Source organism: Ornithorhynchus anatinus, chromosome 2, assembly GCF_004115215.2.
Source record: "Ornithorhynchus anatinus isolate Pmale09 chromosome 2, mOrnAna1.pri.v4, whole genome shotgun sequence".
Lineage (NCBI taxonomy): Eukaryota > Metazoa > Chordata > Mammalia > Monotremata > Ornithorhynchidae > Ornithorhynchus > Ornithorhynchus anatinus.
The window spans coordinates 46,333,786-46,361,030 of record NC_041729.1 but is presented as its reverse complement, the minus strand read 5'-3'; the positions used below and the strand labels follow the sequence as shown (position 1 = coordinate 46,361,030).

The following is a 27,245-nucleotide window of genomic DNA, read 5'->3' as shown; positions in this document are numbered from 1 at the left end:
CTCCACCGCCACCGCCGCCGCCGCCGTCGCCTCATCTGCAGCAGCTGCGGCAGCGGCGGCCGACGCCGCCGGAGACCCCGCCCCTCCGGCCCCCTCCGGCCCCCTCCGGCCCGCCCCTCCGCTCCCCTCCTCCGCCCGCCTGCATCACCGCTTCCGGGAACCCCCTCCTCCCCTCCGCCGCCCGGCGACCGGAAGCGGCGTGACGTCAGCCCCCAACGTGCGAAGTCATGGCCAAGTAAGGGCAAGAGGCGACGCCTCGACAGCCCGCCCTTCGCCCCCGCCGATACCACAATGCGGCGCAGGGGGGGAGGCGGGGACAAGCCGCTTGAGAAGGAAGAGATTGGCGGGAAAAGAGGAGCCTTTCCCGTTGCTTTTCTACACCTCTTTAATCCGAATAAAGAGCTGAGGGATATGGGGCCGTGTGATCGACTCAGCTCCCTTTTCTTTGAAAAGGAGCTGAGGGGTCTCCCCTATTTTCGCTCGGTGGTTCGGTCGGGCCTAGGCCGTCAGGTCCTTTTGGAGGGGCTGTTTGGGATTGCCCCCATTGCGGTTTCTTTCCAGGCCCGGGGGCGGGCGCAGGCTGGACTGACACCGCCCAACTGTAAGAAAGGAGGGGGGACACAACGCCATGGGGGTGGGAGGGCTGGGGAGGGAAGGGGGCTTGGCCTAGTTAGGGGGCTTCCGGGGTCAGTCCTGCTAGTTGGCATTACTGACGAAAGGGATGCTGGGATTGGATAGGGTCATTCATTCATTCATTCAATAGTAATAATAATGTTAGTATTTGTTAAGTGCAGAGCACTGTGCTAAGCGCAGGGAAGACAGGGTACTTTTCATTCATTCAATAGTATTTATTGAGCGCTGACTAGGTGCAGAGCACTGTACTAAGCGCTTGGAATGAACAAGTGGGCAACAGGTAGAGACAGTCCCTGCCCTTTGACGGGCTTACAGTCTAATCGGGGGAGACAGACAAGAACAATGGCAATAAATAGAGTCGAGGGGAAGAACATCTCGTAAAAACAATGGCAACGAAATAGAATCGAGGCGATGTACATTTCATTAACAAAATAAATAGGGTAATGACAAAATAAATAGGGTAATCAGGTTGCAGCGTGGCTCAGTGGAAAGAGCCCGGGCTTTGGAGTCAGAGGTCATGGGCTCGAATCCCAGCTCCGCCACTTGTCAGCTGTGGGACTTTGGGCAAGTCACTTCGCTTCTCTGGGCCTCAGTGACCTCATCTGTCAAATGGGGATGAAGACTGTGAGCCCCACGTGGGACAACCTGATTCCCCTGTGTCTACCCCAGCGCTTAGAACAGTGCTCGGCACAGAGTAAGCGCTTAACAAACAAATACCAGGTTGTCCCACGTGGGGCTCACAGTCTTCATCCCCATTTGACAGATGCGGTAACTGAGGCCCAGAGAAGCAAAGTGACTTGCCCGCCGTCACAGAGCTGACAAGGGGCAGAGCCGGGATAGTATTTATTGAGTGCTTACTATGTGCAGAGCACTGTACTAAGCGCTGGGAATGTACAGTTTAGCAACAGATAATAATGTTAGTATTTGTTAGGCGCTTACTATGTGCAGAGCACTGTTCTAAGCGCTGGGGTAGATACAGGGTCATCAGGTTGTCCCACGTGGGGCTCACAGTTAATCCCCATTTTACAGATGCGGTAACTGAGGCCCAGAGAAGTGAAAGTGACTTGCCCACAGTCACACAGCTGACAAGTGGCAGAGCCGGGATAGTATTTATTGAGCGCTTACTATGTGCAGAGCACTGTATTAAGTGCTTGGAATAAACAATTCAGCAACAGATAGAGACAATTCCTGCCCAATGACGGGGTGGGTGGCACCCTGTCCTGTAACCTTCGACGCGGGGTGAATTTCTCCTCCTGCTTTTCATTGTGTTCGGTCCTTGTGGTCTGCATGTGTTGGGTTTGGGCCTTGACACCGTCCACTAAGAGTCCCGCACCTTGAAGTCACAAACCACAGGCGTTAGATAATAATAATAATGGTGGTACTTGTTAAGCACTTACTATGTGCCAAGCACTGTTCTTTAAGGTGATCAGGTTGTCCCACTTGGGGCTCACAGTCTTCATCCCCATTTTAGAGATGAGGGAACTGAGGCCCAGAGAAGTTAAGTGACTTACCCGAAGTCACACAGCTGACAAGCGGTGGAGCCGGGATTAGAACCCATGACCTCTGACTCCCAAGCCCGGCTCACCGTTAGATGGGCCCACCAGTGGAAGATGCCCAACTCTGGTCATCCATTCATTCATTCAATAGTATTTGTTGAGCGCTTACTATGTGCAGAGCACTGTACTAAGCGCTTGGAAGGTACAACTAGGCCACAGAGAGAGAAAATCCCTGCCCAGGATTGGGCTCACAGTCTAAACAGGGGAGAGAGACAGCAAAGCAAAACAGTCCTTACGGTCAGCATGTGTTGGCTTTGGGCCTTGACACCATCCACTAAGATTCCCGCACCTTGAAGTCGCAAACCGCAGGCGTTAGATGGGACCACGAGTGGAAGATGCCCTTCTCTGTTTCATGGACCCAATTAAAAGGAACAGCCTATGTGTCATCTCTGGGCCTACCATCCATGTTTATCGATCGTCTACTTCATGCAGGCCTCCAAGAGACCTTCCCTGATTAAGCCCTCGTTTCCCCAGTTCGATCTGTGACCTTCGGAACATTTGATATTTGCCCCACCCTCCCACCTCACAGTGCTTCTCTACATGTCTTTAAATTATATTTATGTTAATGTCTGTCTCTCACTCTAGACCGTACGCTCACTGTGGGCAGGAATTGTGTCTGCTAATTCTGTTGTATTGTACTCTCCCAAAGTGCTCTGCACATAGTAAGTGCTCAGTAAATACCATTGATCGATTGATTGGGAGCACTTTACCAAGCATAGTGGGAATTACTAAGGAAAAAATGCCATGACCCCGTCTACAAGGAGTTCACACGCTAATATGGAAGTTGCAAGAAGCAGAAAAACATGAATTCATTCCTTCAATCATATTTATTGAGCGCTTACTGTGTGCAGAGCACTGTTCTAAGCTCTTGGGAGAGTACAGTGGAAAGAGCACAGTCTTGGGGGTCAGAGGTCATGGGTTCAAATCCCGGCTCAGCCACTTGTCAGCTGTGTGACTTTGGGCAAATCACTTAACTTCTCTGCGCCTCAGCTACCTCATCTGTAAAATGGGGATTAAGACTGTGAGCCCTACGTGGGACAACCTGATCACCTTGTATCCTGCCCAGCGCTTAGAACAGTGCTTTGCACATAGTAAGCGCTTAACAAATGCCATCATTGTTATTATTACAATACAACATTAACAGGCACGTTCCCTGCCCACAGTGAGCTTAGATTCTAGAGGGAGACTCGCAGAATTAGATCAAGAGGGCAAATGTCAAAGAATAATATGTAAGGGTTCAACTAACAGAAAAAAGTAAGAAGATATGAAGAGCCATATTTGTAAGTGCTGGAATGGGTGATTTAACAGGAGTCATAGTGGGATTAATTTAAGAAGACTCAAGCTTGGAGGAGAGCATGAGTGGAAGTGTAGTAAAAGAGCAGTTAGATAGGAAATAGGAAATCATCAATGAAAATCACTCTTATTTGATTGAAAAAAAAATTACGTAAGGGATGGCAGGGTGCCACGGAAGACTTGAGGAGTGTCACTTGAGAAAAAGGATTCTTGCTACTCCATAGAGGATTCACTGGAGCAAGGAGAAGTGGCAAGAAGATTAACAAAGAGTCTGTTACAATAATCCAGACACAATGGGATAAAACCATGGACTAAGCCTAGTACCAGAGGGGAAAGGAAAAGTGGAGAGGAAGCGAGTAGATCTATGAAATATTGCTGACAAAGAAGGGAAAGGACTTGGTCAAAGATGATTCTTGAGTGGGAGCCAGGGAGGAGAGTGGTCTATTGACAGCAACAGTAAAGCGGCATAAGAAAGAGCGTGGTATTATCAATGGTATTTATTGAGCACCTAGTATGTGCTACTAAGCTCTTAGGAGAGTAAAATAAAACAATTAATGGACATGTCCCCTGGCTGTGATGAGTTTACAGTCTAGTGGAAAGAGCCCAGGAGTCGGGAGACTTCTAATCCCGGCTCCACCTTCTGCCTACAGTTTTTCCCCTTCTAGACTGTCAGCCTGGTGTGGGCAGGGATTGTCTCTCTTTATTGCTGAATTGTACTTTCTAAGCACTTAGTGTTCTGCACACAATGAGCACTCAATAAATATGGTTGAATGAATGAATATTGTGAGCCCTGTGTGGGACAGGAATTGTTTCTGATCTGGTTGCGTTGTATCTTCCCCACTGTTTAGCACAATGCTGCAGATGTAGTAAGCACCTAATAAATACCACAATCATTATTATTATTAAAGTGAGAGATGGCAAGAAGGGAAAGTGAGTTAAGCTTTTAGCATGTCAGGTTTTGAAATGACAGTAGGAGGTTTTGAGATGGCAATAGGATCTCCAAGTGGAGTTTCGTCAAAAGCAGGAGGAAATACAAGACTGCATTCAGGCTGCCGGCATAGAGTTGTGGTAGTCATTCACATCGGGTGGTAGTCAAAATTATGTGTCTACATGAAAAAAAACACGAACTGGGCCATGAGCGACTGTTAGAGTTGAGGAGAAAAAGAGAAGCCAACAAAAGGGACAAAGAAGGAGCAGTCAAAGAGACATAAAGAGAATGAGTATAGAACTGTGTCCTTGAAACAGTTTCAAGGAAGAGAAGATGCGTCACAAACAGCAGAGAGATCAAGAGGGAGTGTTAGCAAAGAAGAAACCACTGGATTTGTCCAAAAGGCCATCGGAGACCTTGGTGAGAGAAGTTTGGGAAGAGTGAAGGGGAGGAATTATACAGCATATAATCAAGGATAGCATTGGTAGAGGAAATGGAGAAAGCAATCGATTGTATTTTTTGAGTGCTTACTGTGTGTAGAGAGGCTGTACTAAGCTCTTGGGAGAGTACAGTATAACAGAGTTGGTAGACACATTCCCTGCCCGCAGTGAGTTTATAGCCTAGAGGGGGAGGCAGACATTCAAATAAATAAATTAGCGATATGTATATAAATGCTGTGGGATGAGGGAGGAAGTGAATAAAGGGAGAAAACCAGGGCGCAAAGAAGGGAGTGGGAGAAGAGGAAAGGAGCTCTTAGTCAGGGAAGGCCTCTTGGAGGAGATGTGCCTTCATTAAGGCTTTGAAGGAGGGAAGAGTAATTGTAGGTAGTAATTGTCTACATCTGAAAGCAGATGTAGATGCAAAATTTGAGGTGTTTAGGTATGTAAGGGAGAAGACAGTGCTGCACTAAATATGGCAATTTCTTTGAAAACATTAAAACCCTTTTACTTGAGCTATGTTTAAAGAAATCAGGGAGGAAACCGGGCAGAGGGAGAGAGAAAAAGGATGAGCAAGATATTCTTGAGGTAAAAAGAGGATGGTGTAGGCACATTTAGAGTGCTGAGCCTTCTAGAGAGGCAGGGAAGAAAGAAAAGGTAGTTATAGGGAGAGGAAAATATTGTCATGGGGAAGAAAAGCACTCCTAGGGAGTGGAGTTCATGCCCGATTGCCATGTAAATAAGTAAAATAGGCCACAAAGTCAGTAACTGTTAAGAAAAGAGGAAATGGAAGGCCTAGAGCTTAAAAAGAAAATTGGAGACTTGAAACAGACTAGTGAATCCTGGGCAAGAGAGGCAAGTCAAGGGGCTGGGATTGTTACAGGTAGCGCTGATAATCAATCAATAGCATTGAGCGCTTCCTATGTGCACAGCACTAAACTAAACTCTTGGGGGAGTACAACAGAATTAGGAGACTTGTTCCCTGCCCGTAATGAACTTACAGTCTATATGGATTAGTGGTTTGAAGCAAGGCTGATGGATAAGGAAGACAGCAAGGTCGAGATGAATGGGTTTAGAGGCGGAGGTCGGGGAGGCAGACGGGGCAAGATGCTGGACCTGCAAGGACACTGTTTTTCTAAGGAAGACTGGATGAGAAGCAGCGTGGCTCAGTGGAAAGAGCACGGGCTTTGGAGTCAGGGCTCATGAGTTCGAATCCCAGCTCTGCCACTTGTCAGCTATGTGACTGTGGGCAAGTCACTTAACTTCTCTGTGCCTCAGTTCCCTCATCTGTAAAATGGGGATTAAGACTGTGAGCCCCACGTGGGACAACCTGATTCCCCTGTGTCTACCCCAGCGCTTAGAACAGTGCTCGGCACATAGTAAGCGCTTAACAAATACCAACATTATTATTATTATTATTAGGAGCGGCTGGATCAGATGTCGGGAAGAGTTTTAGAGTTTTTGTTTTGTTTTGTTTTTGTGGTATTTGTTAAGTGCTTACTATGTGCCAGGCATCCTACTGAGTGCTAGGGTAGACGCAAGCTAACCTTGGACCAAGTCAGTGTCCCACATGGCGTTCTTAATCCCCACTGTACAGGTGAGGTGACTGAAGCACAGAGGAATGAACTGATTTGCCTAAGGTCACACAGCAGACAAGGGGCAGATCCAGAATTTAAACCCAGGTCGTTGTGACTCCCAGGTCCGTGCTCTCTCCCCTAGGCCACGCTGCTTCTCCGGAGGTTTGTTCCGTGAGGGACAGAGGGTGTTAATGGGCAACAGATAGGGCACTCGGGAAGAGTGGGCTTTGGAGGGGAGGGCAAAAGTGAGAGATGGGTTGATAGACCAGAGGGGGAAAATGCAGGGTGGGAGAATACAGAGGTGCATTTGAGGGATTTTTCCCATCATTCCAAACAGAACCTTAGTGTGGAGGTGGCTGTCAGGTGACATCTCCAGCCCCTGAGCCTGGAGCTGCTAGACCCTAGGGGCCCTGGGCTGGACGTGACCTGTGGGAAGAAATAGATCATTCTTTCCTTATGCTAGGGGTAGCAGAGGAGCGAGTTGTGAGCAGTATATCTCTGAAAACAGCTCTGTGGGGCTACATTTCCTTCCTCTTTTGCTGAGTAACTATTTCAAAGAAGAGTGACAGTAGCCCTCATATAACTGGGGGGGGGGGAGGAAGGGTGTATGTGTGATAAGATCTAGTTGGACGGTGATAAGAAAGTGCTTGAGACTCCTTAAGGCAATGCGCTTCTCTAGGCTCAAGCCTCCAGAGGAAGGTAGATTCAAGCCTCTGGAGGAATTTGGACTCCGGCACCTGGTCCGAGAGAACAGAGTCAGTGAAAAAAGTCGCAAACCCTTTAAGAATGTCATACTGACTGAATGACATTCTTAAAGGGTTTGTGACTTTTTTCACTGACACTATCATTTTCTACCGGTCTCCACTGTAATTTGGCCCCCTCGCCCTCCCAAGTAAAAGCCCACTGAATGGATGTGATATCCACAAGCCAGGTTAAGGGCCCACTGAAGTGAGCAGGAGCTGCCTCAAAGGCAACAAGTGGCTATTTAAGCGCCTGTCAGGCTGGACCTCAGATGGAGGTAATGCTAGAAAGCGCCAACGGGGTTTAACTTCACAGTTGAGGATCTCTGACACCCAGTTTCCCGGAAAGCCACAGGGGTGGTGACTTCTTCTGTTTTTACTAGATCCCAAGAAGGGTTGAAAGGTCCTTGCTGTGATCTCGCTGCATTTCTGGACCTTTCCTTGCAGGACATTTCTTCAGTTCTGAATGCCCCAGCTTGATCTCAGACTCCAAGCTTATCTTTCATCTGCTGCTGGCTCCTCTTCTGGGCTGCCAAAGTTCCTTCCTATTTCTGCTATTCCATTCTCTCAAAGTCCTTTCTGGCATTAACTCCTTTGGAGAAGTCTCTTCGCTCCCTTTCATCTCCTGTTGTTTAACTCTAATGTGCCAGCATGGAAAATAACCTCTCCATTCCTTTGGAAACAAGAGCTTACCTCCTCTTCCCAGATAGGATTTCTTTTCCTGGAATCCCTGGAAAGATATTTTGTAAGTCTCATGTTTGCAGTGGGCTGGAAGTAGCGTTCTCTTGCACAAGGGAAGGGAGAGGTCTTGTAAAATCACGAGAGTTTAAATTGCAACATTTATTTTATTTAAATATTGTAGATGGGATCTATCTCTCTAGCATGTTGCATGGCAGACCTTATCTATGTTTGCAGACTGTTTCGACCCTGGAGATTTTAGTTATTTTTCCATTCCTAGGTTTGATTTCTGGCTTGGAGCTGAAAAGTGAATAAGGGATAAATCAGTTCTCCCCTCCCCGCCCCTCCTCCTTGTTCCTTCTGCTATCAGAATGTGCAGGCACGCCCACAGAATGAAGTCTGTGGTAGTCACCGAGAGACTGGTGAGCAAGTCAGAGATTTACTTTTCCCTGTTGCTTATTTACCAGTAAATATGGTGTCCTGCGTTAAACTTCCCTTTTCAGTTTTTGACAGCCGGGAACCGAATCCACTGACAGGCACAAAGTCCATCCCAGGCAGGTTACAGGTGACAGGGTTTAGTTTGAAATTGTTCCTGGATGTCTGAATGTTTGCTCAGAAAGAAGAGCTGGAGTGGTTATGATCTCTGCCTGCGTCAGAAAATAGGGAGTGGAACAGACTTGGAAGAAAGGAACGGAGAAGGATGAGCAGGGAGGAAGAGATAAAGAAAGAAAAATAGGAAGGGAGGAACTTAGTGTATCTCATGTTGGCATCCCTTATAGTATTTCCAGTACGAAGCCTGAGCTGTGGTCTTCAGATAAGCTGTGTGTGTGTAACTGGGCGTTATTTACGTATACCGAGAACAATAGACCTCGACTGTACATGATTTATTGATGAGCAGAGGTGAACAAAGCTTTCGAGTAGCCCATTTTCCCAACCGGGCAACAAATTGGGAGGTAGGACACAGAAATAGGGTGTAGAATGACAATTATTTCTACCACTACCGCCGCCAAGATATTTCCGTATGTTTAAGGGGATATTCGCCCCCCCCGCCCCATTTCCTAAAATGGTGCAGCAACCTCGGGTGATTCAAGACTCAGAGAGACAGCCATACCCTTGTCATATCAGATGAAAAAAAAATAGCTTTCCTTGGTGTTGGACACCTTTGGATTTGTTTCTGGGAACACTTTCTGCCCCAATGCCCCGACTTGGGATGCTGGCTACACAAACTCTTCCATCTAGGCCTGAGTGTTGGGGGGGTGCCTTGGATATATACCAGTACTCCACAAAAGAGTCACCTGAGAAGTAGTGTGGCCTAGTGGATAGAACACAGGCCTGGGAGTCGGTGGACCTGGGTTCTACTCCTGGCTCTTCCACTTGTCTCCTGTATGACCTTGGGCAAGTCACTTAACTTCTCTCTACTTCAATTAGCTCATCTCTAAAATGGGGATTAAAGCTGGGAGCACCATGTGAGACATGGACAGTGTCCAGCCTGATTAGCTTGTATCTACCCTAATTTTTAGTACAGTGCCTCACACATAGAAAGCACTTAACAAATACCATTTTTCAAAAAGCCACCTTCCAGAAAAAAACACAATTGATCCCCGTAGATAGAGCCGTGCTACGTTTCCAAAGGAACTGAAAGCATTGTTCACTTTTTATCTAAGCCATCACTGCCTGACAAAGGCCTGGGATGGAACATCCCAAATTATCCAGAAATTTGGTCCATCTCCAAATTGTTCCACTTACCCAACATCAATCTGTCACCCAACTAATAAAGCCATTATATGTGGGGTGTGAATGCATCATGAAGCTTCAGTTTGTCCTTAACAGTGGGCAGTCATACTCTTCCTGGATACAAAATAATCTACTGGTCCCATTAGAACTGCGCCTTAAATTTTCATACTGAGGATTAATGAATCACACAAATAAAAATACTGAGTCTACAGTTCTTTCTTCTTGCCTCCTACCTCCTCGGAGAATGTCCTAATCAGTCATTTAAAGTGCTTTGAGATCTTTTGATTATGAAGGCTCCATAAATACCAGTCATTATTGCCTTGTGATGAGATGTCCTAGTTATTATTGGGTGCATTAAAAAAAAATTAAAGGAACATTCTGTCCATATTTAAAGCCTCCCAGAGGAGCCCATGTAATAAGAAACCATAAGCTTGTCACTTGGCAAAGAAGAAGAAGGTCCAGGGATATAATCGAGTATGTAGCTTGAGCCTGAATGTCGGGGAAATTGCTGACCACGAGAGCATGGTGAAAATGTGACAGTGGATTTTTGCCACCGTGGCTGGCAGCAGAGTGGAGCCTAGGTGTCTTAAACAGGCAGGGTGACATTGAAGAACAAAATGCCACTCGATCATATGCATTAAGCACTTGGGAGAGTACAATATAACAAAATGGGTAGACACATCCCCTGCCCCTAATGAGGTTACAGTCTAAAGGGAGAGATAGACATTAATAAAAGTAAAATTACAGAAATGTACACAAGTACTATGGGGCTGAGGGAGGGGTGAATAAAAGATGCAATTCCTCGTGCCAGACAATGTGGGAGGGAATGGGAGAAGAGGAAATGAAGGCTTTTTGGGGGAAGGCCTGTTGGAGTAGATGAGCTTTTTAATTAGGTTTTGAAGGTGGAGAGAGTGAACAACTGTTGTATATGGAGAGGGAAGGAGTGTCTAGGCCAGAGGCAAGAGGTGGGCAAGGGGTCAGTGATGAGATAATAATACTACTAATAATTATGGTATTTGTTAAGTGCTTACTATGAACCAGGCACTGTATTAAGCGCTGGGGTGGATACAAGCAAATCAGGTTGGACACAGTCCCTGTCCCAAGTAGGGCTCGCAGTCTCACTAAGCGCTTACTATGTGCAGAGCACTGTTCTAAGGGCTGGGGTAGATAGAGGGTAATAAGGTTGTCCCACGTGAGGCTCACAGTTAATCCCCATTTTACAGATGAGGGAACTGAGGCACTGAGAAGTGAAGTGACTTGCCCTAGGTCACCCAGCAGACAAGTGGTGGAGCCGGGATTAGAACCCATGACCTTCTGACTCTCAGGCCCGTCTCTATCCACTACACCACCGAGGTACAGTGAGTAGGTTGGCATTAAGGGAGTGAAGTGTACGGGCTGGGTTGAGGTAGGAAATCAGGGAGGTAAAGTAGGAGTGGGCTCTAAAGCTCTTTAAGGCTCTTGAGGTGTGTGGGAAAACATTTGTAGAAAAATGATCCGGGCAGCAGAGTGAAGTATTGGACTGAAGGAGGGAGAGGCAGGAGGCAGGGAGGCTGACACAGTAATCAGCATGGCTCAGTGGAAAAAGCCCGGGCTTGGGAGTCAGAGGTCATGGGTTTTAATTCCAGCTCTGCCACTTGTCAGCTGTGTGACTGTGGGCGAGTCACTTAACTTCTCTGGGCCTCAGTTACCTCATCTGTAAAATGGGGATTAACGGTGAGCCTCACGTGGGACAATCTTATTACCCTCTATCTACCCCAGCCCTTAGAACAGTGCTCTGCACATAGTAAGCGCTTAACAAATACCAACATTATTATTAGTAGTAGTATTAATCAAGGCGAGTTAGGAGAAGGAGAAGTGCTTGGATTAGCAGGGTAGCAGGTGGGTTGGAGAGGAAAGGGCAGATTTCGGCCACGTTGTGTGGATCGAACTGCCAGGTCTCCGCACACCTCCCGCACTTAGGGCGGGACCTCCCAACACGGCAGATGGGCTCAGGCCAGGACAGCCTCAGAATAACTGTTTCTAACTGTAGGTCTCTTGGTGGCGGGGAGAGGGTGTCCAGGCCGGTCTGAATGTGGTATGAGGGGACCCCAAAAGGCTGGGGCTTGGTCTTCCACCCTGGAGTTTGAGAGGGCTGGGAAGGGGACAGAAGAGGTCTGGATAGAGCCCACAGCTAACGGATCCCCCTCTGCCCCCCAGCTCTGGAAGCCATCCACAACCAGAGAGAGCTCCCGAGGCCCCACTGAGCCCAGGCCGTCGGTGGGCCTGCCGGATTCGGAAGGGAAGGCCCTTTTGAATCAGAGCTCTGCAATTCCAGCCCTAATGGAGCCACGGCGGCACAACACTGACCTGCCCCTATTGGGAAACCGGGACGAGGGTTTCAGTCATTCAGTTGAGCCACTACACTCTTGTCGGAGGATTACTTCCCACAGTGTCACCTGTTACTCAGGAATAAAAGGAACCTTTTGGTTATATAGGAATGGTTTGAACTTTGGGAAGCGGCGTGATCTGGTCGATAGAACACGATCCTGGGAGTCAGAAGGACCTGGGTTTTAAACCCGGGTCTGCCACTTGTCTGCTCTGTGACCTTGGGCGAGTCACCTCACTTCTCTGGCCTCATTTACCTCATGTGTAAAATGAGGATTAAGACTGTGAGCCCCATGTGGGACACGGACTGTGTCCAACCCGATTTGCTTGTATCCACCCCAGCATTTAGTACAGTGCCTGGCACACAGTAAGTGCTTTACAAATACCAGAATTATCATTATTATTGTTATTAATAATGATAATAACCCAATTATCTTGTTTCTACCCCAGATCTTAGAGGAGTGCCTGGTACGTAATAAGCGCTTAAGAAATACCATATAAAATATCCTATAGACTCAAAAAGGACTTTCTCAGAAAGTTGATTCAAAACCTTACAACAAATGTGGGACTGGAGACCTGGCCACAGAATGGCCTTGGCCATAACTTGCTAGGAAATATTGGTCCAGAGAGCCAAACTGCCGAGAGTGTTAGTCAGTCACTAAGGCTGCTTCTCTATTTTTGTCCTAGTTCCTTGGCAGAGACCGTCTCTTTACTCCTTTGGGTCAGGATCATGATTTTCTCACCTTTTGGCTCTCTCTTCCTGGTCGTTTTGTAATCCTTTTCCTGCAACTGAAAGCAACACTTTTGGTAGTTTTGCCCTTGGAATTCTGAAATTCCTGAGACTGCCTTCATGCTTCTGCAAATCTCATCATTTAGAGAGGAATTTTTCTTTTTATAGATTCCGATCCAAGTCAGACATGCTGGCGGTCTTTCGAAAAAACTTACGCTGGACCCAGAGATTGGGAGCAGAGAGAAAAGTTTAATGGTTTCAAAGGTTAAAAAGAAAAAAAGCCAATGGATCAAGCTTTGGCATGCCAAGAAAACCCCCTGGACTGTCAGTAAAGCCATTTCCTTAAGCACAGACCCCCCAAAAAGACTATTGAGTAAGCGTGTCCTACATATTCTGTATTTTGGATTGGGCTCTTGGATCTCCATCAAACATAGCCTATAAATTCCCCAAACTCTAACAAATAACGAAAACTACAGAAATTGTTTTTTTTAGAGATGCCACCCAGCGCCTGTTGTGAGTTCCTGTTGCTGACTGAAATAATGAACAGGGAGGAGCATGTAGGCAGGACATGGGAGTAGCAGACAGCATTCCTGGATCCTAATCCCAGTTCTCCCATGAACTTCTTGTGTGGCAATGAGTCAGGCATTTACCTCACCATCCATAAAACAGAACAATAATAAAGTGCTGTGAGATCCTCAGGTATAAGGAAGGAGTAAAGAAAAGTATTATTTAGTTCTCAGTCAACACCTGACCCTAGCCTCTGGTCTGTGGGTTGAATTCTCTTTAAAGTTGGTGGGAATACTCCCGTTGGAAAAGAGGCTCAGGATACTGAAGGAAGCAGTCGTCTAGCCCATTGTTTCTGGCTGAAATGTTACTTTCATCTCTGATACCTGTGCTCAGATAAGAGGACAAACAATCTTTGTGGTGTGTGCGAAATAAGATAGGCGAGATCTAAATAGTCATATTGGCTTGCTTTCATTTCTTCTATTTAGGCTTTTATTTGCTTTCCATTCAGAACCAACTATCCTGGCATAACAACTTCCTCCAAGTGGTCCAGGGGCAAAGAGTGTCCTGGCTCAGATTTCTGGTGGTCCTCACTGTCCGTCCTCTCCCTGACTCAGTGCTCCCCTGGGACATATTTCTAGTATGATGGTCTCAGTCTTCTGCTCCCACCTGTACCTCGACGACGTCTATCTCACCGCTGACCCCTACCCTGTATCCTGCCTCTGGCCTGGAACGCCCTCCCTTCCCAAATCCGACAGACAATGTCTCTCCCCCTTTCAAAGCCTTATTGGAGGCACATGTCCTCCAAGAGGCCTTCTCTCACCAAATCCTCCTTTTCTCTTGTCCCACTCCCTTCTACGTTGCCCTGACTTGCTCCCTTTATTCGTCCCCCTCTCCCAGTCTCACAGCACTTATGTACATATCTGTAATTTATTTATATTAATGTCTCTCTCCCCTTCTAGACTGTAAGCTTGTTGTGGGCAGGGAATGTCTTTGCTTATTGTTATATTGTATTCTCCCAAGCGCTTAGTACAGTGCTCTGCACACAATAAGCACTGAATAAATATGACTGAATGAATGAATGAATTCCTGCCCCATTCACCACCACACACCCCCGGTCCCTCTATCCCCACCTCAGGATGGAGGATCTGTTCCCACCTTGTAGGGACAGGAATAGGAAGAAGCAGTCATGGAGCTGGGCCTCCTGGCCCCCAAAACCTGGAATCACAGCATCCCCCGAGGCTCTGACCTTGCCATTCCTTCCATTTTTCCAGGTAAAAGAGCACCTAGAAAGTCAAGGAGATGTCCAGTGAAGCTTGAGGGAAAACTCTTCAGTAGCCGCAGAAGAACGCGTGGCTAACGTGGAGTGCACCGCTCCCTCTGTGGGGCTTTGACTTTTACCTTGTTCCTAGTTACAACTGTTTTTTCCATTTCATTGTTGAGAGCCCCCGATTAAAGCATCGGGGAGATCATAAAAGCAGCCATACCAAAGTCTTAACGAGGCTGTTCACACCTGGATGCTCCCTGGCAAAACTGCCTTCGGAGTGTTTTGGGGAGCGCCACACCCCAATGTGTTTTTGGCCTCACAGCAGGCCCAAATCTGCATAAGGTGGTTTTTGGCTGGACAACAGACCCCCCAGGGACCACTTCAACCGCCTGTCACGGACCCAGTACTCAGAACCCTGGCACTTAGCTGTGGTTGCCCTATAGAGCAGAGGTGGGTCCGTGCGCTCAAGCCCGTGGTAAAAAGAGTTTTCACTGGAGTTCAATTTTCAGATGTGTGTTTCCCCCACCCCCCTCCTTAGATGTGAACTTTTGAGGGCCGGTATTCGTATCTTTTACCTCTTCCTTTTTACTTCAGGAAGCGGCGTGGCCTAGTGGAAAGAGCACAGGCCTGGGAGTCAGAAGGAATTGAGTTCTAATCCTGACTCTGCCACTTGTCTGCCATGTGACCTCGGGCAAGTCACTGCACTTCTCTGGGCCTCAGTTACGTCATCTGTAAAACGGGGATTAAGACTACAAGTCCCATATGGGATTTGGACTGTGTCCAAACTGATTAGCTTGTATCTATCTCAGTGCTTTGTAGAGAAGATATTAGAAGTTGAGTGAGAAGGAAGTACAAATCAAGGATTGGCATGCTGCAAGGCAGTAATTCACAACATTTTAATTTAAAGATTTCTGAAAAATACCTTGGATGGTCCAGTCAAATATTTAAAAAGGTACTTAATGCCCCCCCACCATTTCATACACCCAAATGGGCAGACCCTCCCCGACATTCATATTCCCCAGAGACAAGACTCCTTTGCCTAATGATACCTGGGTGGTAATGCTAGTTGAATGTTAGTGATAATATTTGGAAAAGGCAAGCATTTTGTGGGTTTCAAAACCATTAAGATGCCAGAGAGAGAAACAGTGGGGGGAAAAAGAGACAGTAGGGGTGTAAACATTTTTATTCTTCACAATCTAAAAGAAATATTACAAATAATGGGGTGGAAGGTACATTCTGAAAGGACTGTAAACTGTGCCATCTGAAAAGTCTGCTTGCCCTAAAGCATGAGTTGATAACCAACGTTACTTTGTCGGATGGTAGAACTCAAATAATTTTTCATGATTTGGGCAAAAGCAGCCGCCTGGCCTTGGGGGAAGCAAAGGATAGAAATCGAAGAACTCTAGCTTATTATCCTGGCTCTGCCAGTGAGTTGCTGTGGAACCTGGAATTAGTATCTCTGGGCCTGTTTCCACATCTCTAAGGTGGAGATGTGGCTTCCTTACCTCATGGAGTTATTTTGCGGATTGACTATGAAGACCTTAGAAAACAAGCTCAATGCCAGCTTTTGAGAGTGGCAAGTAGCACAGTAATTTCCCTAATTTGGAATGATTGCACATTAACAAATGATATTTTCTGAACTACATTCTTGGGTGTATCCAAAGGGAGACTGTTCCAAGCCTACAGAACTCTGCTTTGGTTAAGGCTAATGCTACATCAGCCAGGCAGACCTCCTCCTTCATGTGCTCAGGTCAGGCAGCTAGGGAAGTTTGGGCTGTTAATCATAGGGAAATGAAACAATTGTTAAATGGTTGTTATAGGTCTCCCTGTCCGTCCCAGGAACTGACTCATGAACTCTCAGATGAAATCAGAGTTTTAGGGAGAGCCAAGAAACCTCAAAACCTGTTTCCTTACCAGGAAAAAGTGTCACCTACTCAGCTGAGTTTGTATCTGAATGAAAAAGTGCTCAAAGCTTACCATTCTTTCCTTAATTTCACTTCTAAAAAAAATCATATTCATTCAATCGTATTTACTGAGCACTTACTGTCTGCGAAGTACTACTGAGCATTGTACTAAGATGTTCTGCGGGTTAAAGTGCCAAGGTTTTGAGTTGGTATAGAACCCAAGTGCAGTTTTGCTCTGGTAAGAGGGGCAATCTTTCCCTTGGAACCCAGCACTGGTTCTCATGACATTTGAAAAAAATAGGTTAAACCTGGTTTGCTGATCGTATCAAATGAATAGCTAAAGTGGGGGTCCTCGAAGCAGGATGAGGAAGGGGATCATTTCTGAATTTCCATAGTGCTCTGAAAAATAATTGTGTTATTTGTTCAGCACTTACTGCGTGCCAAGCACTGCACTGGGGCAGATCCCGGATAATCAGATTGGACACAGTCCACATGGGGTTCACCGGGCTGAGACCCGGACCTTGTCAGCTAACCCACCGGGACTCACCTGTGCCCGCCACTGTGCAGAAGGTCACCCACACCCTTGAATTCAAAATAGATTTCTAAATAGAGTCTTCAAGCCTTCCTTGACCAAATAATCCACAGCTCGGTGTCGGCCTCCAAGCACAGAACCACCAAGAATTGAAAATGGGTCTTTAATCCCTATTAGTCATGAATTTTGTATCTCTCTACCCTACTTAGGCTATTTGGGGAGGAGTTTATGTGAAGAGCAGGATTCAGAGTTTAGTAGTTTCCTGTTAATCACTGGACCATGGCGACGTGACACCTGGGTCCCTCAATTTATCAATCCTAAAGGGAGTCCCAGTAATCCATTGAAGAAGCACTCGAAGATGCTTGGATGGGAGTTAATTTGTAAGGACCTGGGCACAGTTCCAGATGAACATGGCTTTTTGATTAGCAAGCAGCCTCTTCCCTTGATTTGTTTGAACAAAAAATATCAGTGACTGGGTTTCCAGAAACTACTGTCTCCGCTTTCCTGGCCTGAGCAACATTTTACGGGTGATCTGTTTAGAGAGGGCAATTACTTCGAGGCTTATCGAAAGGTCTTCTGAAAAGTGAACATCTTCCCGACAGTCACATCTTTATATCAAGTTGACTTTTTATGACACTGTTTCTCCTTGTCTCTTTTGGTGGCTCCTAAGATGACGACAACGACGGGAAAAGAAGTCCTTGGCCTTTACCGCAGGATTTTCAGGCTAGCGAGAAAATGGCAGTCGGCATCGGGACAGATGGAAGACACCGTTAAAGAAAAACAATACATTCTAAATGAAGCCAGAATGCTGTTCCAGAAAAACAAAAATGTAAGTGGGCCCCAGCCCCAAGCTGATTTCTCAAAGAGCTGAGCAGCACCCCTTGGTGATTTCTTTTCCTTTTCATTGCCAGGAATGAATACAGTGTCCCGTCTGCAATGAGAGATGCCCAGGTAGAGAGTGTCACAGTAGGCTGGGCCCCGAGAGCGAGCTGTTGAACCTAACTAATTTAGGAACTAACTTTTTAAAAATTTTTTACGATATCCGTCAAGTGCTTACTATGTGCCAGGCATTGTACTATGTGCTGGGGTAGATACAAGGTTGGACACAGTCCACGTCCCATACGGGGCTCACATTCTTAATCCCCATTTTACAGACGAGGTAACTGAGGCGCAGAGATGTGAATTGGTTTGCCCAAGGTCATGCAGCAGACAAGGGGCAAATCTGGGATTAGAACCCAGGTCTTTCTGACTCCCAGGCCTGTGCTCTATCCACCAAGTCACACTCCTTCTCCTTGTCACATATTGTAGTGATTTAGAACTGAGTCGAGCCTTACCATTAACTTCAGAGTCCCAGAGGTGGCTAACCAGTATAGCCCATGCCAGGGTAAGCCAGCCTCCTGGCAATAGTTTTCTATCCACAAGGAGGAAGTCTCCTAGTGGTAGTAACAGTATATATTAAGTAAGCCCTTACCGTGTGCAGAGCACAGTACTAAGAGCTGGTAAAGAGTTCACAGGTGGGCATTAGACCTGGTCCCTGTCCCTTTTCCCAGGGAAGCTTTGACCCGGCTCTTCACTCAGGGGAAAGCTCAACATAAAGCCATTCCCTTTGTTCGCCCTATCGGTCACCTCCAGTGCCTGCCACAGGGCCCAGGGAGACCTGATGAGAAAGAGTGTGGAGACAGTAATAATAACTATACTATTTGTTAAACTCTTATGTTCCAGCCACTGTAGTAAGCATTGGGCAGGGTGTAAGCAAATCGGGTTGGACATGGTCCCTGTCCCAAATGGGGCTCACGGCATTAATCTCCATTTTACAGATGAGGTAACTGAGGCCCAGAGAAGTGAAGTGACTTGCCCAAAGGCACACAGCAGACAAGTGGCAGAGCCAGGATTAGACCCCACAACCTTCTGACTCCCAGGCCCGTGCTCTAACCACTACACCATGCTGCTTCTCTGCGTAGTACACACCATCACCACCACTGCAAAACATCTAACCTGCCTTTTCCCCTCTTAACCTTCGATGTCTGAGCAGCGCTCTTCCAAATGACAAGGGACCAGACGAGGTGCGCCATTATATTTTCACGATGAAGTGAGTGAGAGAATCTCTCTCTCCAAGACACAGATGCAGCCTCATCGTCGGCCATATCATCTTCAAACCAAAGGACCATTCTATTGCACCAGTGCTAGAGCAAATCTGCCTCAGTTTCAGAGTGAGACAAGTAGCCGTTCCCCGGTTGAGATGGCACTTTGAGAAATCTCAAGATTCTAGCCATCACTACAATCCCAGAAGTATTCCCTCACCCTGGTTAGCCTACTCCAACGAGGCAACCCCTGAGAGCTTTCTAAGTGGGATCTCTTCCCATTCTGACCCGTCCCTCAGGCAAAAGAAGCCAACTGCCGGTTTTTCCCCCTCCCTCCAAACCCTCTCTAGCTCAGAGGCGTTTCATAAACTATTTAGAATCCCAAAGGAAAAGGTGGGATTTTGCAAGTCATTCCCCAAACTGACGTCAGAGTGACAGAGTCTCTGGAAACCTTGAATTCCTTAACGAATCCCTCATAACAGGAAGATTGAAATTACTCTCGAGGCAGAAAGCTGAGCTGGGTCTCCCGGGATTAGCGGTTGGTTTGCATGTGTCACTATTACTGGAACTCTTCCTCCAAGATGGCAGGGGAAATCAAATGGGAGAAGCAAAGTTAGATGCATCCATCCTGGAAGGGGAATCTTGGTCCGTTGCAAGCCCTTTATTTTTATTTTTATTTCTTAATTGGTATTTGTTAAGCACTTACTACATGTCAAGCACTTCTAAATGATGGGGTAGATAAAAAGAAGTCAGGTTGGACACAGTCCATGTCCCACATGAGTCTCACAGTCTAAGTTGGAGGGAGGAGGATTTAATCTCCATTTTAATAATAATAATAATGTTGGTATTTGTTAAGCACTTACTATGTGCAGAGCACTGTTCTAAGCGCTGGGGTGGACATAGGGAAATCAGGTTGTCCCACGTGGGGCTCAAGTCTTCATCCTCATTTTACAGATGAGGGAACTGAGGCACAGAGAAGTTAAGTGACTTGCCCACAGTCACACAGCTGAGAAGTGGCAGATCTGGGATTCGAACCCATGACCTCTGACTCCAAAGCCCGTGCTCTTTCCACTGATGAGGAAACTAAGGCACAGAGAAGTTAAGCCACTTGCCCAAGGTCACCCTGCAGACAATTGGCAAAATCAGGATCAGGATCCAGGTCTGATTCCCAGGCCTGTGCTCTTTCCACAACGTCACACAGCTTCTCCAAAGTCTGTCTGTTTAAAGTCCTAGCGGAAACCAGCCAGTAAATAACATGGCAATTTCATTTTTTATTTCATGGGGTTGGAGACTGGGGTTTCATTTTCACCTCCTCCTCCTATTTCACACGCCTTTCAAAAGGGCAGTCCTTTTGGACAAACTGGTAATTGAACTGGAAATAGAATCTTTCTCTCCTTACCCAAAGCAAAGCAGCCTCCCGGCCCAAGAGACCATCAGAAGTACTTGTCTTCCTTACTCTTGGCCTTCTTAGGGGTGAGACTGTGAGGCAGGAGTTTCTGACCAGTGAATACTGAAACTATCACCCTTACTATCCATTATTTATTGGTTTACTTTGAAATTTAATCAATACAGTAAATCTCACCAGTTAGTCTTTTTCCTTTGACATGTGGAGATAGCAGCGACGTTTTAATCAGTCAAAGGTATGTGAGCGCTGACCTTGCGCAGAGCGCTGAACTAAGCAAATATGGTTGATAGATACGATCTCTGCCCACAAGGAGGTTATAGCCTGGTGGAGGAGACTCTTCTTTTAAGACAATTTAAGCAACTACTGTCCATACCTAGCGATAGAAAATTCTAACTTTACTTGTCCTGATTTGCTCTGCTCCTTTGTGCTCTTTTAAAAGCTCACAGATTCAGAACTGATCAAACAGTGCATAGATGAGTGCACGGCAAGAATTGAAATTGGATTGCATTATCACATCCCGTATCCACGGCCAGTAAGTATGAATCCAGTCCCCACGCACTTAACAAGTCCCCAGGAAATTTTAATCTTCTCCCGCCCCACATCCTCTGTGTACCTGCAGGACCTCGCTTAATCTTGATTCCCTGACGCACTCTGAAATGTCCAAATCAGAACCTGCCTGGGAGCTTCTACCCACCAAAGTAGTGTGCCTGGGCCACAGAGCAGAACGTTCCACTGTATTTTTTTTCCATGGTATTTGTTAAGCCCTTACTTTGTGCCAGGCACTGTTCTAAGCGCTGGGGTAGATACAACGTAATCACTTTGGGAACACAGCCCGTGTCCCATGTGGGGCTCACAGTCTTAATCCCCATTTTACAGATGAGGTAACTGAGGCATGGAGAAGTTAAGCGACTTGCCCGAGGTCACACTTTAGGCAAGTGGCAGGGCTGGGATTAGAAATCAGGTCCTTTTGACTCTCAGGCCCGTGTCTGTTTTACTAGAGTCTTTGCCCCATAATCACTCTGCCCCAATCCCACATTGTAGTGGATAGAAGAAACTCCCTCTGGTCTTTGAATTCTGCTGCCCGGCTAAGTAGTAATACTATTTGAGCGCCTCCCAAGTGCTACATACCATAATGAGTGATTGGGAAAGTCCATCCGAAGCCAAAGACGTCTTGCCTGTCCACAAGGAGCTTGCAATCTAATGCTCAGCAATAGCGAGTGCTATCTTTCTGATTTACAGATTCATCTGCCGCCTCTGGGCCTCGCCCCCATCCAGGGCCAAGCACTGCGAACCCAAGAAAAGCGGCGGAAGCTTTCCAAGCCAGTGTATCTCAAGTCTCACGATGAAGTCTCCTAACCGTGAGATGGCTGCTGTCTGAGAACCGAGAGTCCAGAGGTCCTCAATGCAAACAGAAGAGTCGCTCATCTCTACTCGAGCTGAGGGAAGTTTAGAGAACGCAAAAGCCCTACGGCAACATCTTCTAAAGGGACCATCACATCTGCTGACATAGCACAGGCTTTAGTCTGCTGATTATGCCAGCGGTCTTTTTGCTTGGAGGAGCCCCTGCTGGACACAACTCAGTGTAGTTCAAGTTTCCCTCACCAACCATGGTTTTTCAAAAGCTTCTTTGACTCTCCCTGTTTAATAATCATTTGCCATTTTGCCTACTGCGATATACATTCTGGGAGAACCGCCATTTTCTGGACTGCTCTTTGGCCCGCCATCTGACACTTCAAGTATCAACCCTCTTTCAACATCTCGGATGTTCCCATCGTGCTACACTTCACGTCAGCGGGTTCTATATGTCATGCCCTGCGCTGTCTCCCCAGCGTCACTGCCCTCGGGCATCATCATCGTTCATTCAGTCGTATTTATTGAGTTTTTACTGTGTGCAAAGTACTGTCCTAAGTTCAATAGTATTTATTTATTGAGCGCTTACTATGTGCAGAGCACTGTACTAAGCGCTTGGGATGAACAAGTCGGCAACAGATAGAGACAGTCCCTGCCGTTTGACGGGCTTACAGTCTAATCGGGGGAGACGGACAGACAAGAACAATGGCACTAAACAGCGTCAAGGGGAAGAACATCTCATAAAAACCGATGGCAACTAAATAGAATCAAGGCGATGTACAATTCATTAACAAAATAAATAGGGTAACGAAAATATATACAGTTGAGCGGACGGGTACAGTGCTGTGGGGATGGGAAGGGAGAGGTGGAGGAGCAGAGGGAAAAGGGGAAAATGAGGCTTTAGCTGCGGAGAGGTAAAGGGGGGATGGCAGAGGGAGTAGAGGGGGAAGAGGAGCTCAGTCTGGGAACGCCTCTAAGTGCTTGCGGGAGTACAATATAATAATAAACAGACACATTCCCTGCCCACCCTGAGTTCACAGTCTAGAGTAGGGACCCCGTGGCTGGCGGCCTGCCCCCCAGAGACCCTACGGTCAGCTGCTCAGCCCAGCCCTCCATTCATTCAATCGAATTTACTAAGCACTTATTGCGTGCAAGCAACTGTACTAAGCACTTGGGAGAGTCCAATCTAACAATTAACCGACACATTCCCTGCTCACAAGGAGCTCACATTTATTGAGCACTTATTTTGTTCTAAACTGTACTAAGCGCTTGGGAGAGTCCAAGCTAATAATTAACCGACACATTCCCTGCCCACAAGGAGCTCACATTTATTGAGCACTTAATTTGCTCTAAGCTGTACTAAGCGCTTGGGAGAGTCCAATCTAATAATTAACCGACACATTCCCTGCCCACAAGGAGCTCACATTTATTGAGCACTTACTTTGTTCTCCGCTTGGGAGAGCCCAATCTAACAATTAACCGATACATTCCCTGCCCACAAGGAGCTCACATTTATTGAGCACTTAATTTGTTCTAAGCTGTACTAAGCACTTGGGAGAGTCCAATCTAACAATTAACCGACACATTCCCTGCCCACAAGGAGCTCACATTTATTGAGCACTTACTTTGTTCTAAGCTGTACTAAGCACTTGGGAGAGTCCAATCTAACAATTAACTGACACATTCCCTGCCCACAAGGAGCTCACATTTACTGAGCACTTACTTTGTTCTAAGCTGTACTAAGCACTTGGGAGAGTACAAATTAACAAAATTGGTAGACACATTCCCTGCCCACAATAAGTTTACAGTCTAGAGCGGGAGACAGACATTAATATAAATTATGGCTATGTACTTAAATGCTGTGGGGCTGATGGAAGGGTAAAAAAGGGACCAAATCCAAGTGCAAATGATGTGTTCCTTTATTATTGATTTGATTTTTTTTTATGGTATCTGTTCATTGCTTACTATATGCCGGGCACCACACTAAGCTCTGGGGTAGATACAAGCTAATCAGATTGGACACAGTTCATGTCCCGCATTGGCTCACAGTCTTAATCCCCATTTTACAGATGAGGTAACTGAGGCACAGAGATGGGAAGTGACCTGCTCAAGGTCACACAGCAGGCAAGTGGCAGACCTGGGATTAGAATTTATTGTGTCGAATGCAGGTTTAAAGTGCTTGTTTTTGACTGCCTCCAACTTCTTCTGACTTCACTCACTGCGACCACCCACGGATCTCTTACCCTCTCTGCCCCATATGCTTTTGTTCTGGCCAACCATGGCTACTTTCAGGAATCTATCTCCTGTGGTTGGTGAGGGAGTCCTGCATACAAAAATAACATCTTAGAAGTTCAGGCCGCAGGTCGAAGGGTTTGGTATTAATGTGCGAGGAATTCTAGTGATTAAAGAATTTTTGGAAGTGGTACTCCCACCCCCTCTGGAGGCTGCAGAATGGAGATATTCTCAGCAGCTGTGACGGGCTCCTGATGTTCCATGAGGGGAAGGCTATTTTCTTTCATTGGTTTTCTGTTGCCCTAGTACCACAAGAGTACAGTTCACTACGTTCAATCCTATGGTGACCCTGTTCTGAGTTGGAGAGGGAGGCAGTTTTTAGGGCTCTCCTTCTCATTTGTCCTGTATTGATGCAGGCGCTCAGGGTATCGCTGAATTCCTCTCGTTCCGTTCTGCTTTCTAGGGGAAGTTCATTTATTTCGATGGAAGATTATCATAGTTGTAGCCTTTCCTCCCATCCCCAAAGCAGGTGGACTAATCCCACTCACGAAAGCCTGAGTTACAGTTCATTTGAAGGCACCCAAAGTTGGGGTATCAAAATGGTAAAGAGTCATTTTGGGGTTATTCATAACCCTGGGGGTCTTCTGTATTCCTATCACTCTCAGAAGTAACGGTATTCATTAAGAGAAGCACCATGGCCTAGTGGAAAAAGCACAGGCCTAGGAGTCAAGGACCTAGGTTCTAATCCTAGCTCTGCCACTTGTCTGCTATGTGACCTTGAGCAAGTCACTTATATGTGCCTCAGTTACCTCATCTGTGAAATGGGAATTTATGCGGGATTTGGACTGTGCCCAACACTATCATCTCTATATCTACTCCAGCACTTAGTACAATGATCGGTACATAGTAAGTGCTTAACAGATACCATAACATAAAAAAAATTGAGTGCCCAGCACTGTACTAGGTGCTTGGTGAACAAGAGGAATAGAATAACCTCACACTTAGCACTCTACTTTTGCAGGCATAAATCTTTCATTTCTGAAAATCTGCAAAAATTAAGCCTCTGGTGAGTTTATCTTTTTTTATGACACACCAAATTCATCTCTGACCACCTCCCCCTTGACTCCCTTCCCAAAAGCTGGGCCACCTTCCCCACATCTCTCCCAAGATCATTTCTGCCCTAGCGAGGCTCACCACGGGAGAGACTCAACCAGACCCCTTTGTGGGCGCAAATTATAAGGTAGTTTCCATAGTGACACGGGGCGGGTGGGAGAGAGAAAGCGAGACAGAAAAACCACACTGTTAGGATCGCTGGTAGCGAATCAGTCCCGCAAGAGCTGAGTGGATGAAAGACCGTTCACCTTAAGGGGATGCTTATCACAGCCAGTAGCTCTATCCCCAGCTAGGCGCTTAAGGAACCTGGCATCCTACCTGCTATTTTTAAAAACAGCTACATTAGACCTTGGGAACACAAGAGACTCAGGTGGATTCTGGGAAGGGCCCAGCCGAAAGGGAAGCTTTTAAAATGATCTGGTTCTGAAAGAAGAAGTCCTGCAAAACTAAACCAAACAACTAAACCTACACTTGTCATCATAATCAAACCCAGCCACAGACCAGAAACCCGACCTCGCCGGAACGAGTACCCTAATCCGACCAGACGAGAAGTCTAATCTAAACTATTGAACTGGAGATGGAAGCCTAACAGCAGGGTTAAACTGTCCGTTCATTCAATCAATCAGTAGTACTTATTGAGCGCTTACTATGGGCAGAGCACTGTACGAAGCACTTGGGAGAGTACAATTCAACAGAAATAGCGGACACTTTCCCTTCCCATAACCAGCTTTCGGTCTGTTGTTTCTTGTACTGGGGACCACATTCATTCGATCGTATTTATTGCACACTTACTGTGTGCAAAGCAGTGTACTGAGCACCTGAGAGAGGATAATCTAACAGCAAACAGACACATTCCTGCCCACAGTGCACTCACCATGGATGTAAAGCTGCTCTTGGTACAAGGAGTTCTTCAGAAAACAGTACATTCTCGGCAGGCAAGGAAAGCTGAACTGGAGGAGCTGAAGGAGACAGAAAATCATTGACAAGACTTTCAGGAACACTGGAGGCCAGTCTTCATAGGTTGTTAAGAGGAAATCCTGGGAAAAAAGAACAATCAATCAGTGGTATTTATTGAGTGCTTACTGTGTGCAGAGCACTCGAGAGAGAACAGTGGAGTTCACAGACAGGATCCCTGCCCTCAAGGAGCTTATAATGTAGTGGGAAATCACACTTCACTAGGGTTTCTGGTGTTGTTTGATGATAATAATAATGTTCGTATTTGTTAAGCAGAGCACTGCTGTAAGCACTGGGGTAGATACAGGGTCATCAGGTTGTCCCTTGTGAGGCTCACAGTCTTAATCCCCATTTTACAGATGAGGTAACTGAGGCATAGCGAAGTTAAGTGACTTGCCCACTGTCATACAGCTGTCATGTGGCAGAGCCGGGATTCGAACCTATGACCTCTGACCTCCAAGCCCGGGGCTCTTTCCACTGAGCCACACTGCTTCTCTAATGATGATGATGCTAGTAAGCCTACTGATAGAGAGGATCCTGTCGACATCATATATTTAGATTTTCAAAAGAGCTTTGGTAAGGCAAAGACATCGGTGGCTACTGTGGGGACTAGGGACTACACTGGCCGCCGCCTGGAGGCCTATGAGGCTCTGGCACAGCTCCAAGACTGCTGTGGTCCCTTTAGCCATATATTTTTGTATGCAAAACTATATGTAAGAAGTAGCATCGACTAGTGGAAAAAGCACAAGACTGGGAGTCGGAAGACTTGAGTTGTAATCCCGATCCGTGTCCCCTTCCCCGCCGGCTTGTTGTGTGACCTTGGGCAAGTTACTTAATTTCTCTAGGCCTTAGATTCCTCCTCTGTAAACTGGGAATAAAATATCCCTTCTCCCTCCCACTTAGACTGTGAACCCCATATGAGACAGGGACTGTGTCTGACCTGATTATATTGTATCTTCCCTGGCTACTAGCACAACTCTATGTACCAAGCACTTAATGAGTACAATTCTTATTATATGATATGTATTATAATAACAACAGTATTTGGTAAGCACTTTGTGCCAGGCACCGTACTAAGCACTGGGATGGATATGAGCAAATTGGGCGGGACACAGTCCCTGTCCCACGTGGGGCTCACAGTCTTAATCCCCATTTTACAGATGAGGTAACTGCGGCACAGAGAAGTAAAGTGACTTGTCCAAGGTCGCACAGCAGGCAAGGGGTGGAGCCAGG

The 27,245-nt window shown here is 46.6% G+C and overlaps 1 protein-coding gene across 2 annotated transcripts; it reads left to right on the top strand.

The window, feature by feature from the left end:
• The first annotated feature begins 509 nt into the window (after positions 1-509).
• LYRM1 (LYR motif containing 1) lies at positions 510-22,059 on the top strand. Of its 2 annotated transcripts, none has more exons than XM_001507099.4 (4): positions 510-601; positions 17,548-17,706; positions 20,803-20,895; positions 21,603-22,059. In XM_001507099.4, the coding sequence occupies exons 2-4, from the start codon at positions 17,548-17,550 to the stop codon at positions 21,717-21,719; spliced, it is 369 nt and encodes a 122-aa protein (XP_001507149.1). In that variant the 5' UTR covers positions 510-601; the 3' UTR covers positions 21,720-22,059. The 2 variants fall into 2 exon arrangements, with proteins under 2 accessions (XP_001507149.1, XP_007655743.1); XM_007657553.3 differs by lacking the exon at positions 510-601 and adding an exon at positions 14,496-14,891.
• The last annotated feature ends 5,186 nt before the right edge of the window (positions 22,060-27,245 follow it).

Excerpts from the sequence above, each read along its gene's own strand:
- LYRM1 (XM_001507099.4), top strand. The coding sequence starts at position 17,548 with ATGACGACAACGACGGGAAAAGAAGTCCTTGGCCTTTACCGCAGGATT. Across the intron at positions 17,707-20,802 it reads TGTTCCAGAAAAACAAAAAT|CTCACAGATTCAGAACTGAT; the intron begins GTAAGTGGGCCC and ends CTCTTTTAAAAG. Across the intron at positions 20,896-21,602 it reads ACATCCCGTATCCACGGCCA|ATTCATCTGCCGCCTCTGGG; the intron begins GTAAGTATGAAT and ends TCTGATTTACAG.